This window comes from Megalops cyprinoides, chromosome 3 (genome assembly GCF_013368585.1).
Source record: "Megalops cyprinoides isolate fMegCyp1 chromosome 3, fMegCyp1.pri, whole genome shotgun sequence".
Taxonomy (NCBI): domain Eukaryota; kingdom Metazoa; phylum Chordata; class Actinopteri; order Elopiformes; family Megalopidae; genus Megalops; species Megalops cyprinoides.
Window position 1 is genome coordinate 45,626,643 of NC_050585.1, and position 20,382 is coordinate 45,647,024.

The 20,382-nt window shown below is 42.1% G+C and overlaps 2 protein-coding genes across 2 annotated transcripts; both read left to right on the forward strand.

Moving 5' to 3' along the window:
* Positions 1-1,792: 1,792 nt before the first annotated feature.
* camlg (calcium modulating ligand) lies at positions 1,793-5,161 on the forward strand. The gene is made up of 4 exons (XM_036523522.1): positions 1,793-2,081; positions 3,005-3,459; positions 3,618-3,683; positions 4,057-5,161. Exons 1-4 carry the CDS (start codon positions 1,919-1,921, stop codon positions 4,246-4,248), a joined length of 876 nt encoding a protein of 291 aa, XP_036379415.1. The 5' UTR covers positions 1,793-1,918; the 3' UTR covers positions 4,249-5,161.
* A 110-nt stretch (positions 5,162-5,271) lies between these two features.
* Positions 5,272-19,671, forward strand: ddx46 (DEAD (Asp-Glu-Ala-Asp) box polypeptide 46). Its single transcript, XM_036523521.1, has 23 exons — positions 5,272-5,825; positions 7,370-7,558; positions 7,680-7,802; positions 8,073-8,163; positions 8,285-8,453; positions 9,013-9,203; positions 9,371-9,481; positions 9,792-9,957; positions 10,059-10,179; positions 10,525-10,700; positions 11,001-11,122; positions 11,277-11,355; positions 13,725-13,807; positions 14,146-14,310; positions 14,620-14,782; positions 15,206-15,399; positions 15,582-15,719; positions 16,466-16,615; positions 16,860-17,090; positions 17,580-17,798; positions 18,134-18,278; positions 18,391-18,464; positions 18,926-19,671. Exons 1-23 carry the CDS (start codon positions 5,809-5,811, stop codon positions 18,971-18,973), a joined length of 3,165 nt encoding a protein of 1,054 aa, XP_036379414.1. The 5' UTR covers positions 5,272-5,808; the 3' UTR covers positions 18,974-19,671.
* The last annotated feature ends 711 nt before the right edge of the window (positions 19,672-20,382 follow it).

Sequence of the window (20,382 nt, forward strand, 5' to 3'; positions counted from 1 at the left end):
GTTTCTCTGCATTTGGAAATTTGGAACACCTTTGAAGTTGTCTGTCTTTTTTTTTTTTTTGGTTGCTTGTTTTTTAATTTATCAGAAAATCCCTGTTTTGGATTTAATTCTTTAATGACCTTGTATGGGAACTCACTTTTTACTATTAAACATTTGTGTTTAAATACAGACACTATATATATATGAAATATTTTAATATAATAGGATAAGGGTAAATTCTTTAACACAGACATAATTAAGCCATTGTGATCTTAAATTGTGCTTTATTGAAAATTGTATATTAAAAAACCTACACTATAATGGTAATGGATTGTTGATTTCAGTAGACATTACTGTGAAATGATGCTAAAAATAAAGTGGATGGGACTTTTAAACCTAGTGGTTGACTTATGTTGTAAAAGGAAGAATTTTGAAAGGTTACAACTATTCAGTGTTTGTTAAAAGACTGTGTCTGCTAAAAGTGTGTCTTTCATGATTGAGTCAAAAAATGTGTCTTTATTCATAGCCATCGCTCTCTTTCATGAAATATTTGTAAGTGCGGCCACAATTAATTTTTACCATTCTATACAGGGATACGATTTGAATATTTGTGAAACAGCTGGATATCTGTGGAAAACCACTAACTTAAGCATCAAGGAAAGGCAGTTGACATTTAAGTGCAAGATTTTTATTTTTCATTTGAGCTCAGTGTCTGTTGAAAGTCTCCTTTTGAAAAAATCATCATTTGTATATTCCTGAATTACCTTACACAATAATTAAAATGAAGGAGTAACGTATGAATGTACAGATGAATGCTGGAAGTGTTAAAAACTATTTTCAGTGATGTTTCCTCTTGGGAAAGTTACCAATTTTAATTGATTTAATCAAGAAGTGTCCACCTTTCTGTTCAACTTTAGGGAATTGTTGAAAAAATAATAAAAAAACAAGAACAAAAATGGCTATCATTCTAAATTCCATTCATTTCCCCCATCCCCCCAAAGCTCAGTTTTTCAACTGGGACCATTATTCCAGAAATTTCACATTGTTTGCTGTGTGTCTCCCATAAGGTGTCAGTGAAGATTTTTGTGATATTTGTTTTCAGTTGTTTTCCCATTGTGAGTGTTTATTCAGATGTCTACATGATGGTGAACAAATCACACTTTACAATTTCAGTTACGATTTGTACATTGTGAACACAAAAATAACTTTGTAAAGTAGTGTACATTCATGTAACTATTAAAAACTAGATCTGCAAAAAGTGTGTAGCCCTTTAATTGTATGATGGCAGTTAGCAACTGGAGGAACGTAAGTAAACTGCAAAAAAGCACGACATAGTGACATTTTGTACAGAAAATTGGACAATAAAAGCCGTCAGAAATCCCAAAATGAAAGCTGATTTTTTTTGTGTATTGCACATATTGCATACCAAGTACATGTTTATCTCGTCTGAATTGTTTTAAGCCATGCGCTTAGCCTGTTTTACTTTATGGATACCATTTGGACATGTATACTTTTCATGTTGGATCAATGTCAGATAAGCATTTTGAATCACAAAAACGTACAGCAGCTGGGAGCAATCTGTCGAATATTCTCAATCGGGAGACTGCGTAGTATCATGCTGTTTAGTTATAAGTTATTTATTACATGCATTTACTCAATGCGGATGGAACGTGGGTCTCAGTGTTGAAATTAGATTTAACGTGTAAGTCGTGTCTGCTACTGGAAGCTCCTAAATATTGGCCGCTGCGGGATCGGGCCATCGTAAGAATGAGATCATCAGAGTGCGTCAGCATGAAAATGCCGTGGTATTACCACTGCCTGGCCTTCAGCGATTGAACGCAGTCCGATAGCCAGTGTTGAGGGTATAGTTGCGGCTGGGATTGGGAGCGCACTGTGCTTTGATCGTGTGGAATAGGGTTGTCCGAGAATCTCTCTAATAATGGAGGTTGTTGAGGAAACGACCGAGAAGTGCCCTGAAGAAAAGAGCACTTTGTCTGCGTCGAGAAGAAGAGCAGAAATCCGGAGACGAAAATTGCTGATGAATTCTGAAGACAGAATGAACAGGATCGTTGGGTATGGCAAAAGCGATGGAGAACCCAATGGTAAGGAAGACTCACACTACCAGCTCGCAACAAAAATTATTATAACGAGCTAGCTAGTTTCTGATCATAGACATGAATAATTCAGCGTCTTATCAGATTGTTATAACAATGCTGGGTTTGGCTGGATAGGCACCCGTGACAGAGAATGACAACCAAATATAGCTAGCTTGTGCGGTTAGTTAAGGCGCATTTCAAACATTTAAGTGTTTACGGGTATTATTGCAACATTATTATTACAAAACATTTACAATTCGCCCCTTGAACGAAATGCTGCGATGCAGAGCCATCGTGCTGGGTAATGTTGCTGGTAAAGGTTGATGTAACAGACTGTCGCTTGTGCTAGTATTGCTGATATATTGACAAAGTCTGACAATATATTCACTTTACAAAGCATCTCACCCAGGTGTCCCAGATGGCAGAAACACGAGGCTGTGCGGATTCATTACCACACTTGCGTGATTTATGTCCTGTAATTGGTCATAAAAGTGGATGGAAGTACATAAATCCCTCATGTACTCGGTAGCCTGAAAATAGCCATGCTGTGCATTGATTTTTATTTAATTTTGGATTTAAAAAATGCACAGCTGAATGACATAACCAACATATGCCAATTGCTGGCCAGCAGTGTGGTGTAATGGTAAGGAACAGGACTTGTAACGAAAAGGTTGCTGATTCGATTCCTTGCTAGGGTGCTGCTGTTGTACCCTTGGGCGAGGTATCTAACCCACAATTGCCTCATTAAATATCCAGCTGTGTAGATAAATAAAATTGTAACCTACTGTATGCAAGTTGTTCTGGATAAGAGTGTCTGCTAAATGACAATAATATAATATAATGCTATTGTGCCAGTCAGATCCCTAGATGTTAATGATGAACCTTCAGAATAGCTCACACAGATTTTTTCCCTCCCTCTCCATGGGAAGTTGACAGACATGGAATGAAGCCCCGGTTCCACCTGGATCTGGACAGAACCGAGCCTTGGTCTACATCAGTTTCATCCACCAGACTCTCCCCATATGCCGCTGCGGTGGCGAGCGGCAACCACCACGTCGATGTTCTGGAGAGGAGCGGGTCGCCCTTGTTGGACAGCAGCGACATACTAAGTGGCGATGCCGAGGAAGAGGTGACAGGGGCGCTCAGGCAAAGGTCCCAGGGGGACGTGCCGCCAGACGGAGTCCCCCGATCCCCCCGCAGGGGGCTGCAGAAGTACCTGTCCCGCTTTGATGATGCCGTGAGGCTGCGGGCCCAGGTGGCCGGTGTGAAGACGCCCCAGGACGGCGGCTCAGAGCCAGAGGAGCTTGACTCCTTCCGGCTCTTCAGGGTGGTTGGGAGCGTCATTCTCGCTATCGCTGTCAGGGTGTTCATCTGCAAGTACGTGGTGAGTAAGGGAGACACTCAGTATTTAGCTTCCAGACAATCCATTTCCAAAAATATCTTGCACGTTTGTGTCTGAAAGCACTCGGAAATTCTATCAGGCACCAATAAGAAGACTGAGGGGCCTGTCAGTATTTTAATTATCCATTTTCTCATTTTCAGTCCATATTTGCACCATTTCTTACCCTCCAGCTGGCCTACATGGGGTTATACAAATATTTCCCAAAGGTGAGTCAATGCAGTATTTTTGTATTAATTCCTTGATTGTTAATAATTAATTTTTATACCAGACATACTTATTAATGACAAAGCATATTATTTCAGATTAAATTCACATTATTTCAAATAAAATACATAAGAATTAACAATAAACAGTACATGCTTTATATACTAACTCATGGAAAGGTGTACATATTATACCAAACAGGTCACTCAGATCCAACAGCAAAAATTGGAGTAGAATGTAGACCAGGTAAGGTTAACAGATGAAAGCAGTGTCAGTAGGTACTACAAGAGGAGCATTGATGTTCAGGGTCATCAGGCATGTGTGTATGTGTGTGTTGGTTCACGCTGGGCTGCGTGTGCTCTGCTCCGCCCCCAGACTGAAAAGAAGATGAAAACCACTGTGCTGACCGCAGCCCTCCTGCTGTCCGGGATCCCGGCCGAAGTCATCAACCGCTCCATGGACACTTACAGCAAGATGGGCGACGTCTTCACCGACCTCTGCGTCTACTTCTTCACGTTCATCCTGTGTCACGAGATCCTCCTTCTCTTCGGCTCTGAAATCCCCTGAAGGGCAGGGATAATATGGCCGCCGCTTCCTGGCTGTTTCCTCTAATCTGGCTGATGCAGTAGGCCTCGACTTCCCCTCCCTCCCCTGCCCTGCTCAGGCTGTCCGCCCCTCCATATCCGTGGGAGGCTGCCTTCTTTTTACCTACGCTGAATTCCGAAAGGTGTCTGGAACAGATGGTCAGCCATAGGGTGCTGAATATGTGTCCACCGTGGGGATCCAAAAACATCAGATTTTGAAGGAGAGATTAAATTTCTCCTGGCAGGTAACCGGCTCTGGGAGGTTGACAAGGACGATGTTTGCGTTTCAGTTTTGGGCGTAACTAAGCCCGCTGCTGCTGCTAAACATTCCGTTATTTTTGCTGCTTTGTTACATGATGCTGAAAAGGCTAGAAAATTAGCCCAGATATTGATGAGTTGCATTTTTTTCAGGTAAAAAAATGTCAATATACACTGGAGGCAAACTATTTATTTGGTTGTCAGTTTTTTTGTAGATTTTGTTTTGTTTTTGTTTTCTTTTCCTCACGTATGTAGTTTTCACTGCATTCACTTTACTTTCACTACAATTACTTTAAATGCCCTGAAAGTGTCCTCTATATAAACATGAGTGATGACACCTGTGACTGAAAGGCATCCTGCATGAAAACAGAATGCAGTTCTACATTAAACCCATGTAATCATTTTATGAATTACCTGAATTGGTGGAATCCTTTGATTAATCGGTATTGTAGCGGTCCTACTACAGTATTATGGTGAATATTTTGTTGTCACTTTATCCATGTGGGACCTACATCTTTGTAATCTTGTAGCAGTATATGTGTTTGATAGATTGTGTTAGAGCTAATGCCATTTCTGTGTGCTAGCTATTCATGACTATCATTCCCCTGGTGTCATAGCATGTTATGTGTTTAATATGAAATAACTCCACATTAAATTATTGAACCTGTGTATGAAAATATTCCATTGTAAATAATGTTTGCTTTTTTAGTCCTCTTATTTATTTGTGTTTATATTATCTGCTACTTAATTTTGATATAATATGAAAATGCTGATGTGTTTAGTTGGAACACAGATTGATCAGTGTTACTTTTATTATCTGCCTACCTGTATTCAAAACGAAACAGACGTTAACCAGATTTTTGTCAGCTGAATGGTATTTACTGACCCTGGCGTGATGTAACTGGATAATTGAAATGAGTAGCTGAATGAATAAAAAACGGGTTGTTTTTAATTAAACAGTTATCAACCAGAGAATAATGCATGGAAAGTACATTTTTGCGAACTGTTGTCACGGAGGTACAGTGAGATTTGTCGTTAAAACAGAAAAGGATAATCATAATGATTGTTTTGTTCTAATTCCATAAATCTTCAAATCCCTAGAAATTTAGCGAGCGCTGTTTGTTCTGGGAGAGCCGAAATCCTCCGACCACTAGAGGCACTGTAATGTTACAGTCACAGAGTTATGTTTACAGCGGTCGCTGACTTATTACGTTGAATAGGCGTTTAGCATTGTGGGACCGCGTAGTGGAATAACGAAGAAAAAAATATCTACTGCAATACAAAGATGGGCCGGGAATCGAGGTAAAATAATGTTACGTTTTAAATATTAAAAACGCGTATATCGCTAACTTAGATAACCTGAGCTGTGTGTATTATCTAGCGAGCCAGCTAGCTCATTTTTGCTAGGCCCAAAATAAAGGGACAGATACGTGAGAACGTTTGCCACATTAACATGCTTACTATTTGCTAGCTTGCTACATGTGCTAAGGCAACTCTTAACTTTGAAATCTCTGACTGTAATATAGCAACATAGGTAGCTGGTTATCTCGCTAACTGTGTAATTCCACCACGCCGTCGATCTTGGGATTTGCCGTTTAGTATTGTTGTCTAGCTATGTGTGCATCCCGGTGGAGGCATGGTGGATAGCGTTAGCTACTGACTGCTAATAACTGCATAGGGCATCTTAGCTAGGTTAACCCGGAAAACATAGCCACGGGAGTCGCATTGTTATTTTTTCCCGGACTCTTGTGTAAGATAGGCAGTTATTGTTAACGCTGGAAAATTAATTCTGGCGTGGGTTGGTCTGTAAGACTGTAGTTTAGTTGTCTAGCTAACCTGTTACGTTAACATCACGGTATTCCTTTCGTTGATTAGTATTTCCTACCCAGTCTATAATAATGGAGGGTTGTTTGTTTTACGTATCAGTAAGTAGGGTAGTTATCGTGAGGCTAAGAAGTGTCCCGTCGTTATAGTTAGCTGGTTAACAGTAGTTACCAAGATTGGACTAGCTGTTCTTAACTTTAGCTAAAATCGTTTAGCTAGCTGGCTGCGTCGTTTTGGGCTAGCCAGCCAGTAGTATACAAGTGCACTTGAAATTAAAGTAGAGTTGTCTGAAATGAAGTTACTTAGTTCCAGTATTGTGTGTGGAAATTTGTAATATAAAATCCCACACTGCTTGTCGTCTAGGAGTCGTGTAGCAAACTTTTCTCATTTAAGGTCCCTGTACAAAAATGCATATAGTTCGTAACACGTGGGCCCGTTTATTAGCGTTGAAAGGACCCTCCAATGTCCAGGACCCACTGTTTAGCACCAAATACAAGGCTACATGACACTGAAGTGTGGGTTCCAGATGCGTTAACTTCAACCGCTAGCCACTCTCACAGTAGATTTCGGTGTAGGTCCAAAGTTCACACTAAGGCTAAGCATTTTTGTACAAGAAGGTTGTTGATATTTTGTATTAAAATGTTAAGGGGTGGAGAAAGCCTCTTAAATGTTGATTTGTATGGAAATAAGAAAACATCACTATGTTGTATAAATCAGTCAGTGTTACTGGTTATTCGGTGTCCTTGATCCTATTTTGCCTCTAACATGCATTTACTGCATTTTATCGTGTTTGCCTTTTAAGCTGCCTTTGACAAATAAATCATAATACCAAACGATCATGCGAGTCTGTGATTTACTGTTAGGTTCGATAACAAATGCATACTTTACTGCCATTATTTCAGTCTGACTTAAACGTAAGTCGTACATTGTGTTGCTTGGTTTCAATTACGTGGGAATTATTGCGTTGTTATTTGTCCGTCGTTGAAACGGATAACGGAGTGTGTAAAATTCCACTTTCTCAGACACTACCGAAAACGGTCGGCTTCAAGGGGTCGGTCCGGGAGCCGATCGAAGAGCCGCTCTCCAGAGAAGCGCTCCAAGCGAGATGACAGGGCTGGTTCCCGCAACCGAGACAGAGACCGCAGCCGGAGAGAGCGGTCGCGGAGCAGAGATCGCCGTCGCTCACGGTCCAGAGACAGGAAACGCCCAAGGTGAGATCGTCAAGGAAGGAGCTTAAATTTGTCGCCAGTCTATCACCGTAACAGCAGGTTGACGGCAATTGTGTCCGTACTTGGAAGTTAAGGGAAGTTAAGAAGTAGCTGTGCGTTTCAGGCGCTCGAGGAGCCGGGAGAGAAGGCGATCCCGCAGTCGTGAGCGCAGAAGGAGTCATAGCAGAACCAGAGGGCACAGGTCACGGTCAGCCAGCCCCAGCAAGAGCAGAAAAAACGATGCCAGGTGAGATGTCACTGCCGGAGATGACTTGAAAATTATTTACGCAAAGATTTCAAAATAGTTTTATTTTTAATTGTACTAATCAACGTTTTGATGAAGTAACATGCTGTCCTGATGTGTCATTACATATCGATGCCAATGCTGGTGATCACTGATACAAGTGTCTTAATGAAGTTTACATATGACTATATCAAAATTATACTGGGCACACAGTCACTCACTCTTCTTGATCTGGTTTTGTTTCATTGTTGTTGTGGTGGCTGCTCTTAACAGGTCAAAAAGTAAGGAAAAGTCTGACAGCACAGACCAATCTACAGAGAAAAAGAAAATAAAGGAAGAAAAAGAGGAAGAAAAAGTTGAAGATGTAAGTTCACTAAAGGCTCACCTTCCCTTGATGGAACAATGTTGAGAATTTTTAAATTGCTCTTGAGCTGAGCCTGTGTTGGAGATTTTTTAACAATTGGTCTGCTCCTTTCTTTGTGCAGCAAGACTTTGATCAGAACAAGCTGGAGGAGGAGATGAGGAAGAGGAAGGAGCGAGTGGAGAAATGGAGGGAGGAGCAGAGGAAGAAGGCCATGGAGAACATTGGGGAGCTGAAGAAAGAGCTGGAGGAGATGAAACAGGGCAAGAAATGGAGTCTGGAGGACGATGATGGTGAGGAAAATGCTCAGATCTAAACCTTGGTTTGTAAAGACATTAGATTAGGTCTCAGAAAGGGTTGATGAACACACAATACTTTCACTTACTTACTTTAGTTTTCCCAATACAAAGTAACAAACAGACCCAAGAACAAACAAGCAACACATATAAGAAGAAAAAGAAAAAAAAAAAAAAAACCCCCACTAAGGCACATCTTGCCATCTCAGGACTTCCAATATACATTAAAAAACATATACACTAAATCAGTCCAGATTGGTAGCCCTTGAGGGCGTTTCATGACAGAATAGGTCTTGTTTTCATCCCTACATCGGATGTTTATTCATGGTTGTTAAAAGAGGTCATCATTCAGACAGGAAATGAAGTCACATGAGATTGACAGACTAAGTTAGACTCTTATTTAAAGATACGTGTGAAACCACCACCATTCTGGGCCTTGATGATTTTAGATCATTGCTGTAGAACACGTGTCTCATTTCAAGGTTAATTCATGCAGGTGCACATAGAGAAACATGAGAGGGGCATTATTTGAATTATTTGAGGTTTTTCTTTTTAGATGATGATGAGGAGGCCCCAGCTCCTGTGGAGGCAGAGGAGGAGGAAGAGAAGGCGAAGGCAGCAGTGGAGGACACACCCATGGAGGAGGAGGCTGGTGAAGAGCTGGACCCCCTGGATGCTTACATGGAGGAGGTGAAAGAGGAGGTGAAGAAGTTCAACATGGGTACCATGAAAGGAGGGAACGACAAGGTAAGCTCTGTGCACTGAGGCTGTTGCTGTTAAGCATTTTTTGGCACTACACAACACATCATAACTGGTTAAAGACTTCAAAACTCATGAAGTTGAACGTAATGGTTGTGGTGGGTGACTATTTTCATGTTTTCAACAGTGTTGTCTGTTTTAATTATCTTAAATAGAAGGGAGGAATGAAGGTGACCAAGGTCGTGACTGTTGTCACCACAAAGAAGGCCTCGCACACCACCAAAAAGAAAGGAGAGTTAATGGAGAACGACCAGGATGCGATGGAGGTAAAGTGCTGAGTTTTCATTGGATCGTTTTTCTGTCTACTGTGGTGTTTATCTGGGGTGATATTTTTTTTACACTGTGCTATGCTATGCTGTTTGAAAGGAAGCCAACAATCTGTCAAACAAGGAATTTGCCAAGGATCTGTGTGCATTGATGTTTGTTCAGAGAAAAGTACATGCTCAGATCTCAGTTACTTAGATTTATGATGCTGTATGAGAAATGTCTGGCCGTTTCATCGTTTATTACATTGTAGTCCACCATCTGTGGAGCGAAAAGACAAATGTGAGGCTGACTTTTGACATGTCCGTGCAGTATTCCTCTGAGGAGGAGGAAGTCGATCTGCAGACGGCGCTGACTGGCTATCAGACCAAGCAGAGGAAGGTGTTGGAGCCCGTTGACCATCAGAAGATTGAGTATGAGCCCTACCGCAAGAACTTCTATGTGGAGGTGCCGGAACTGGCCAAGATGACACCGGAAGGTACATCACGCAGTTGAGCAGTCAAGTTGACTGGGGTTTACATTGTATTGCCACAGAATGCAAACCCTTTTTACTGAATAATATTTTCTGTCTGCCTGAAGAGGTGAATGTGTATAGGCTGGAGCTGGAAGGAATCACCGTGAAGGGAAAGGGCTGTCCCAAACCCATCAAGACCTGGGTGCAGTGTGGAATCTCCATGAAGATTTTGTGTGCCCTTAAAAAGTAAGCGTTCGTCATTACGATGTTTAAAATTGGAAATGCACAGCAGTTTTTTTGACATCCCAGATCATGAAGCAGGTTAATCTACTTTATGGATGCCAGTGTTGGTGCATTATCCTCATTTTAGTGAACCCAAGAATGGCTCAAACTGCTATGCACTGGGAGTGCTTTTTTCCATCAGTAGTAACTTCCATCCATGCACTTCTATGTTGAATTCTTCCGTTAACCAATGACGTGTTCTCAATGATGTAACATTTGCTGTGTGTTTGACAGCCACATCATGTACCATCTCTCACCTGTTGTTAGCTTTGTCCAGTGATTTTTCTGTAATTTTTCCTCCTCTGACAGACACAGCTACGAAAAGCCCACACCCATCCAGGCCCAGGCCATTCCTGCTATCATGTCTGGACGGGACCTGATTGGGATCGCCAAAACGGGCAGCGGGAAGACCATCGCCTTCCTCCTGCCCATGTTCCGCCACATCCTGGACCAGAGACCTCTGGAGGAAGGGGAGGGGCCCATCGGTAAGGGCATCCTCCCGGTCGTGTTAAATCACCTCTTGGATCAGTCTCTTTGAATGTTAAATTACTTACTCGTTGGAAAACTACAAGTTCAACACCTAAGGGTCAGCGTGACTCTGTACCTTTTCAGTGAGTGGGAGCACAGCACTTGTTATCTTGAGCTGATAAGGAGCAGCAAATTAAATTTTACATTTTGGTGGAGTCTCCCTTTAAAACACGGACTATTTAATGTGGCCGAAGATGCCTGGTTAGGGCAACAGACTAATAAATACTAACAGTATGACCTATAATCTGTCATCACAGCCGTGATCATGACTCCCACCAGAGAGCTGGCTTTGCAGATCACCAAGGAATGCAAGAAGTTCTCCAAACCCCTGGGACTGCGGGTCGTGTGCGTTTATGGAGGCACCGGCATTAGTGAGCAGGTATTCTCAACCACTGATTCGCTACCAGTTTAAACTGTGTGGCATGTAAATAACGCATACAGAGAACTTGGGGAGGTGTGAAAACTGTTGGGAATAATGGAAGTTGTAACACAAATTGACCTGCATGATGTTCTTTCCGCCTGGCTGCGGGCAGATTGCTGAGCTGAAGAGGGGCGCTGAGATCATCGTCTGCACACCGGGCCGAATGATTGACATGTTAGGTGCCAACAGTGGTAAGTGATCTACATTCGCTTTTCCCTCATCTTTTTGCTTGTAGAGGAATATTAAAAGTTTGTGGCTTCTGGTGGTCTTGTTGTGAAAGCTGCAGTATCTGTTTTTTAATGAAAATTGATTTTGTTGCACCTATTTATTTAATACTCTACGTCTCACAATCAGTGGAGACTTTTTAGCCTTATATAATAAGCCCTCTGTAAATTATTACTGGTATGCTACGGAAATCATCACAAAGGAAAAGGAAATTAGAATTGCATCCGTTGTGTTTTTTTTTTTTTTTTTCTTTAAGATCGCAAGAGAAGATTAAGTATTTCCTGGATCAATATTTTGTATGTTTGAGTCTGTGGTTGAGTAAATCCTCTCTGATTCTGGTGTAAAACCTGAGAGATACAAATAAAATGTGACCAGAGAGGAAACCATTTCCTGCATTTTTTAGCAACGTAAATTTCAAGACTTAACGGACCCAGAACATAACCTTCTTGCATTTATAAGTTGTCCACGTGCTGTTGGCAGCTCTGATTCATGGATAGTGTTCTCATTAGATTACACATCCATGTCTTACCCAATCATTTGAATGTCCAGATTTAAACATGGTAAATTATTGTTATCAGAACTTGCTGGTAGTGGTTTTTAATACGCAAGTCACATAACACTTCCAATTCCCAGCCCATTATTGCCTAAAATTACTTTTTGATCACTTGATTATTGCATTAATACAGTGTCTTTATACTTTAAGTACTTTTTGGTGTCAGGCATAGTAGTTTCTGGATAAGTATTTCGCATTGATGTGGTACAGTATTAGCAGATTTTCCCTGTAGTGGAAGTCTCTAGGCATACTCCAAGCAAATGATGCCAGCCTCCTGTATTTAACACTGAAATCATTTAATGCTAACCTGATTAAAATATTAATTGTAATGATAAATGATCTTTCAAATGTGTATCTTAAAATGACACAAATTATGCAAGTGGGAACTGTTACATTTTTAGTTTTTTTAGTTTAGAGGCACAGCTGAATTAGCTGATGTGAGCATACTGACAGTTTCCTCATTTTAGAAGAGCTCAATGTGTGATTAAAATAAGTAGTGTACTTTTAGTGAAAACCCTGTCACAGAAATGCATTGTCGTTACCATGATAGGAAATGTCATTACAGTGTAGTAACTAAGAAAGATGAGCTGAACTTTGGTTTCCCTAAAATTCAACATTATTCATATTTTTATGTAGATATTATTTTTAATCACCTTCAGAGGCTTGACATGAAATATGAATTTTTCTATGAAGTTGTATGGGCTTTTGTCTGTATTTGCCACATCCTTGGTGGTAGTGTTCAAGACAGCGGCATTATGTTAAAAATAATTTCCACAATGGTTGTTCACAGGCCAAATTTGTATTTGGTGCTGATTTGAAAACATCAAACCTATTAAGAAATGGACATCAACAAATGGCTACTGCAGCTTGAAAGAGATTAGATAAAATTGTCATGCATTGCATGGAATGTTGCTGTTTGTGAGTCGAGTCAGTACCACTTACTAAACTGTTGACATTATTTGACCACCTTGGGAAACATATCCTCAAGACTTTTGAAGTGTTCCTGAAGATAAATCAGCCAAAGGTAGGTGGAGAGATACTAAACCTCAGGCCTTTTTGGCTTTGCTTAAAGGTATAGGTCACGTTTATCGCTCCTTGTATTTTAGGTTTACAATTTTGCGCATGTATGTGATACATACGTTAAACTAACCATTGAAGCCACATGAGGTGTAGGACATTATATCCCAAATCATGTGTTGTAGTTTAGGGATCACATTAAGAAATTCCTAAGTCATTGTGGAGGATGTGTGTATGTTTCTGTGGAAGTAGGTGGTTACCATTTAATTCCAGCCGAGACATAGGAAAAGATCACAGTAACACCTGTATGAGTAATACTTTGCTGTTAAATACTAGTACACTGTGTATCTTTATATTTGTGAGTATTTCCCTTGATGTATCTATCTGATGAGAGCAAAGAGCTTATTTTTTTCTTCCACACATGCGAGGTAATCTCTAATATGTTTTTTTGTAGGTGAAAAGGCGGTCAGATAATGCTTCATGTGGCCCCATCTCACTCTTTTATTTGTATGATGTGGCTGTTTTCTGACTTTTACAGGTTCCCCGTGCCCCTGAGATGGTACGCAAGCTGAGAAAAAAACTATTTGGCCACTTAAGATAGCTTTATTGGGAAATAATTACAATGTTTTTTTAAGTGGTGTGCTCTGAAACGTAGATAGCCCAGTAGAAATGGCAAATTGATGTGCACTGAAGCCGTATGTGAAAGATGGGTTCGCCCTACACTCGAGTGAATAGCTGTCTCCGTGTGTCTGTCCTTGAGTGTAGGTCGAGTGACAAATCTCCGCCGAGTCACGTACGTGGTCGTAGATGAAGCAGACAGAATGTTCGACATGGGGTTCGAGCCACAGGTGGGTGTCCTCAGCCTTTTAGCCTGTCTTGCTCTTAACATCTTTAGGAAAAATGATTCTAAAACAAGCTGAACTTGAATTGATTTATCTTATCCTGCGTTACCCCCTGAGCACAGCTTTTTGCACATAGACTTTAAAATATCTGTAGTTGTACTCTAATTAGCAAATGATGTTTTTTTCTGGTTATTATTGTGAAGCACCTTAAAATGCTAAAAGCCACAGGGTAGGTATATCAATGCTTGGCAGTTTGGTCCCTCCCTGTAGAGGGTGACAGAGGTCTTGCGTTGTTCTGGTTGGACATTCTTTTAATAATATTGCCCTGGGTGCGTGTTTTCCAGGTGATGCGCATTGTGGACAACATCCGGCCCGACCGGCAGACCGTCATGTTCTCCGCCACCTTCCCGCGAGCCATGGAGGCCCTGGCGCGGAGGATCCTGTCCAAGCCCATCGAGGTGCAAGTGGGAGGCAGGAGTGTGGTGTGCTCTGACGTGGAACAGCACGTGGTAAAGTGCCCCCTGCATACTCTCTTCTGATACTGGCGCTTTAAACTGCACTCCTAAACATACAGTTTGGTGCCCGGTATTTTTGGTGGATGTCCAGTAAAATAAACTCTTAGTCGTAGATTAAGCCATCTGTCCCAGAGCTGTGTTGTGCAGGCCTGTTAGTTACGAACTGGCACTGTCAGTGCCACCAGGAAGGAGCAAATTTGTGGTTAGTACTTTATTGGAACAACTCAGCAATGATGTGAACAAAGCTGGTCTGCCACTGAATAAAGCAGTATAATGATGTGAGGTTGTTGTGCGTTCGTCCAGATTGTTATCGAGGAGGAGAACAAGTTCCTGAAGCTGCTGGAAATCCTTGGCCATTATCAGGAGAAGGGCTCGGTCATCATCTTCGTGGACAAACAGGAGCATGCGGACGGGCTGCTGAAAGACCTGATGAAGGCCTCGTATCCCTGCATGTCCCTGCACGGAGGTAAAGGCCCACAGACTTTCATTCAGCTCTATCTCCTGCTGCGCTCTGTGTCTGTCTCTGAGCATGGATCCGTTTGCTGCGTTGAAGCACCATGTATGCTGTGCTGTAACCTTCTACGTGTTCAAAGTTCAAAGTGGCAGAAATATTTTATTACATTATTGTCATTTAGCAGATGCTCTTATCCAGAGCAGTTTACATAGGTTACAGTTCTTCACTTGTTACAGCTGGATATTTACTGAGACAGTACTGGGGTAAGCACCTTGTCCAAGGGTACAGCAGCAGTGCCCCAGTGGGGAACTGAAATGGCAGCCTTTTGGTTGTGAGCCCTGCTACTTACCATTATGCCACACTGCTGCCCCTGTGTTCCGTGGAAGCAGTATGGAAAAGGTTGGCATCACTTAACGAGTGCCTTTTTTCTTCCAGGAATCGACCAGTACGACAGGGACAGCATCATCAACGACTTCAAGAATGGGACCTGCCGGCTGATGGTGGCCACCTCCGTGGCGGCCCGAGGCCTGGACGTCAAGCAGCTCATCCTGGTGGTCAACTACAGCTGCCCTAACCATTACGAGGACTATGTCCACAGAGCCGGCCGTACCGGGAGGGCTGGGAACAAAGTGAGTTGAATGACATTTCTCAAACTGCATATGCTGCATTGATCATCAGAGCTCCTTTTTCTGACTTTCCTCATGTTTATCTTTAAGCTGTTGAAGAGACTGACCCAGACCTCTCTCTCTTGAGCAGTGACAGCCATCTCTGTGCTTGTTAAGTTGCATGTGTGCTGTTTGTTTGATTCCAGGGGTACGCATACACATTTATCACAGAAGAACAGGCGCGGTACGCTGGGGACATCATAAAGGCCCTGGAGCTTGCAGGTTCCCCTGTACCCACAGACCTGGAGCAGCTGTGGCTGAACTTCAAAGATCAGCAGAAAGCGGTAAGGAGAGACTGTCTCAACACTTTTACATTACATTACATTATTGTCATTTAACAGACACTCTTGTCTGGGTTAAGTACCTTGCCCAAGGGTTGGAGCAGCAGTGCCCCAGCAGGGAATCAAACTGGCAACCTTTTGATTACAGCCCCTTCTCCTTACCACGGTGCTACACTGCTGCCCTACACCTGATTCAAACACTAATGATATGTAAAATAACCACTTAAGGTATTCAGATTGGTATCAGATTTTCTTTTGGTATGTTTATACCAAAATATATTAAAGATATATATTAAAGATATATTAAAGACATATATTAAAGATTTGCCTTTCAAGTGCTAGTAACATGCAGTCCAAGGAAATGCCAAACAGACGTCAGCCTTGTGAGGGTCTCCTGAGTATCTGTTTTTAAATATTCAGACTCCTTTTTATAAATTACTTGTGCTAGGGCTCCTGTTATAAATGCAGGTTAATGTTAAATGCATGCTAATCCATGGCACGTTATTTAGTTATTAACAGCCCAAAGTGACATTTCGTACAATTAATTATATTTTACGAGATGGGCATTAGTGTTCATTCTAGGCAACTGCGGGGTTAATGTGTTATCTATGTTCTGTTGGTTTTCAAGTCTGACAAGATCCAGCCTGCTGGGAACCGATACTGTCTTTCTTTCTTGGCAAGGGTTGCGTCGTTGTGCGGAGCCCGTAAACAAGCCAGTCAGTGCAGTGCACCTTTTGATATTTTTCCAGGAGGGCAAAAGCATCAAAAGCAGCAGCGGGTTCTCCGGGAAGGGTTTCAAGTTTGACGAAACGGAGCACGCCCTGGCCAACGAGAGGAAGAAGCTGCAGAAGGCCGCCTTGGGCCTGCAGGACTCAGACGACGAGGACACGGCCCTGGACGTGAGTCCCTCCCACCACTGCCTCTTAAGCGGATTGTCTGAAGTCCAGGGCAACTTTTGACAGAAAATAGCAGATGCCAGCCTTGATGGCCTTTGAGGCAGTTGGACAGCTCTCAGGGTTTTCCTTCTGCCACAGCACGTTAACCAATTTCATTAGGAAGCGAGCGCTAGCCCCCCTGTGTTCCCTGAGGTCCACGAAGCGTGCTTTGTGCTTTAATGCGGCTGGCCTCTTTTCCCCCTCGCAGATCGATGAGCAGATCGAGAGCATGTTCAATTCCAAGAAGCGGGTGAAGGACCTGTCGGCCCCCGGGGGAGGAGGCGGGGGAGCGGCGGCGGGCGCCGCGGGAACCGCTGCAGCGGCCGGAGGGCTGGCTAGCCTCGCAATGCCCTCTGCTGGCAACATCCAGAAGCTGGAGATCGCCAAGAGGCTGGCGCTCAAGATCAACGCCCAGAAGAACCTGGGTGCTGAGGCCCAGGTCAGTGCCAGTGATGGTGCTTAAAAGTTAGCCTGCCCCAAAGACAGCCGCATAGCATATCTCACCTCTCAGCCTGGGAAGGACGACCCTGTCTTGGTTTTCCCTGCTACATCATAAATAAAATACACACGGTTCAGCCTTTCCTTTAATAGGATGACCTTTCTGACCCACAGCTGTAGTAAGTTTTTTTTTTTTTTTTTTTTTAAATTGGCCCTTTTTTTCCTTTTCCCACACTTGCCCAGAGGTGCATATGTGAGTGAGGATGGTAACCAGACATTCACCTGTAATATAAGCACAGAGCGCAGAAGGACAAATGTCAACAGCACAACCCTTTCCTAGACTGAGTCTTCCTTACACTTGACAGGGCAGGCTAACAGATGCACTTGGAGGTCTTGCCCCAGGGGTGCAATGTGTGTAAATAGATTTGCAGCAGGTATCAAAGCACCCATTCCCATCCTTCACTGACCCTCTCCATTCCCTCCGCAACAGGATGTGATGCAACAAGCCACCAACGCCATCCTCAGGGGCGGCACCATCATGGCGCCGTCCGTCTCAGCCAAGACCATTGCTGAGCAGCTGGCAGAGAAGATCAACGCCAAGCTCAACTATATCCCGGTGGAGAAGATGGAGGAGGAGAGACAGAACGCGGAACAGTCGGAAACCATCAAGAGATACGAGGAAGAGCTGGAGATCAACGACTTTCCCCAGGTCAGATTGCATGCCTGGCCCAGTGCCCATTCATTGGGGACTGCTTCAGCCCTTCATTGTAGCTGGCTGGCTGCGAAGTCCACTAGCAGATGTTAAGATGGTCTGTGGTAAATTTACAAGAATAAATCATCATGTTATTCGTTCCTCAATTGCATTTTTGAAAGGGAGGGGGAAACTGGCTTTTTGGTTTGCGTAACTCTTTGCTCAAAACAATTCTTAAATTGGTTATTGTCTCTTAAGATGACAGAATGTGACACTTGTGATCCAGACTTATGGCCGTAACCACTGTCTGCAGACTGGAAGTTGAAATGTGTGATGCTCTGTCTCTTGTAAAGACGGCCAGGTGGAAGGTCACTTCCAAGGAAGCCCTACAGAGGATCGGTGAATACTCCGAGGCGGCCATTACCATCCGAGGAACATACTTCCCTCCTGGCAAAGAGCCCAAAGAGGGAGAGCGCAAGATCTACCTGGCCATCGAGAGTGAGTCCCGCACAACCACCTTGGCACTAATCAAGGTTACAGTTATCTGAGCAGTGTCCTGTGGGAAGCTTTTCTGCCTTTTGGTGAAATGAAATCTGTTTTTTTTTTTAAGGTGCGAATGAACTGGCTGTCCAGAAGGCAAAAGCTGAAATCACCAGGCTCATCAAAGAGGAGCTTATTCGATTGGTGAGTGCAGCTGTTTTGTTTTTTTTTAACCTCAGCTTCATGTAGCTGTTTGGTTCATGTGAAAACATTAAGAGACCAAGATAAGGGTATGTACCTTTCCTCTGATGGCATTTGCCTCCTGGTGCACCATGAGACTTGTAATGTAGAAAAAAGTTGCGGTAGGTGTGCTTATAGGATGACTGTATTCGCATTATTGTTACTTATTGTTATGCTGGAACAAGCCTCATGTATAATTGGCGTCCAAAAAATTTGAATGAAAAAAGGGGAGAAAGTCAACAAAAATAAGTATTCCTGTGGTCTCAAATTGCAGTACTGTAAGGGTAACTAGAGTAAAACAAGCCCTGGCTTGATCATATGCGGTTATAACTACTATAGAACATTAATGCATTAGAATACAGCTGCAGTGGCTCCAGCTTTTTTCCTGGATGATTAAAATTAACCTGCATTTAATTTAATTTCAGCAAAACTCATACCAGCCAACCAGCAAAGGAAGATACAAGGTCTTGTAGAAGCGTGGGAGCCGAACCAGGAGACATCAGTGACAATTCCCTTCATCACGTCCTAAAATTGATTTTTCGAGTATGTTTTAGTATGTTTTTAAACATGTTAGACATAAAAAAAAAGTTTCCACTTGCAGTCTTTTAGCTGGACTTCCTTTTTTCTTTTAGTGTGATCTAAAGATGTCCACTTGGTTATCCTTTCAGCTTCTCTTGCTGTGTGTATTAAGATTGGAGGAGTCAATGTCAGATTAGGATAAATCACTCAAGTTACAAATTTTGCTGACTTGTTGAGGGTCATTGTTAATCTGCTGTCATTGAAATCACAGTGCGGGTTGAAGTGTCACAAGTACAACACATTTTTGCTGTATCCCTGTTTTAAATGGCAAATAAAAGGATTACAACTATAAATAATACATTTAGAACTCAAATTTAAAACTTCCTGTCTTCCTGTAGCTGGTTTCCCCATTTCTTCCTCTTTACCTGTTTTAAATTTTATGTAGTTCATACACATTCCATTGTATTTTCCAAGCTTCTCACCAGGTTTCTAACTGCACAGTGTCTCTGAGGAAAACTGGCTAATCTTTTCATAAGATTTCATTTCTACAAAGCCACCATACCCTTGGGTGAGAAGGCTGCTCATCCAGGATGTATAAGATTAGCAACCTGTTTACTTTTGTGTTTTTTTTTCCCCCAGTATAATTAAATTTGAACCCATTTTCTTTGTGTAAACAACCATCTGAATGATGTAATATGTTTTTATTTTTGTTTCCAGTAATAAAAAAAAAGTACAAATGTGTAGGTAAAATACTAGACTGCTCTTTGGATTTTGAACAGTCAAGTAAATTTTGACGTTTGAACAGATTGATAAATCTGTTGTATATAAAGTGGTTCTTAATGAATGCATGTGTGGTTCTTTGTAGAGTATGCTATATTTATGGTAGCTGTCACAAATTCATGATTAGAAGTATAACAGCGTTAATTCATTTCCATTGCAGGATGGCACAGTACAAGTTCATGGGCTTTGGGTTTGCAATTTGAACAAGATCATTTTGCCTTTTTAATGTGCTTTAAAAGTAAACCAATCCAGGCATTGAATGAGTTAGTGACAGGGTTAGTATAATTTAGGGAGTAGTAGGGAGCGGAGTTTCTAATCCATGGTTAAATAATTTACAATACTAGACACCACCATCTGAAAATTCAACTGAACAGATCTGACTCAGAAATAATGCATGCTGATTTTAGGAAGCAATACGCGTTTGTGGGCTTTATATTGATCTCTCAAAAATAATATGGCAGTGAAGTTTATGAATAGACAGGGGCAATGTTCTGCTTTTCGTCTTAAATTTTGTGAGGAGAAATCATCTATGACGTAATCGCGCACGTATTATAAGCAAAGAGAGTAAGGGGGTCCGGTCCAT

Excerpts from the sequence above, each read along its gene's own strand:
- camlg (XM_036523522.1), top strand. The coding sequence starts at position 1,919 with ATGGAGGTTGTTGAGGAAACGACCGAGAAGTGCCCTGAAGAAAAGAGC. Across the intron at positions 2,082-3,004 it reads AAGCGATGGAGAACCCAATG|TTGACAGACATGGAATGAAG; the intron begins GTAAGGAAGACT and ends CTCCATGGGAAG. Across the intron at positions 3,460-3,617 it reads TGTTCATCTGCAAGTACGTG|TCCATATTTGCACCATTTCT; the intron begins GTGAGTAAGGGA and ends TCTCATTTTCAG.
- ddx46 (XM_036523521.1), top strand. Across the intron at positions 16,616-16,859 it reads ACGAGGACACGGCCCTGGAC|ATCGATGAGCAGATCGAGAG; the intron begins GTGAGTCCCTCC and ends TCCCCCTCGCAG. Across the intron at positions 17,799-18,133 it reads AGATCAACGACTTTCCCCAG|ACGGCCAGGTGGAAGGTCAC; the intron begins GTCAGATTGCAT and ends TCTCTTGTAAAG.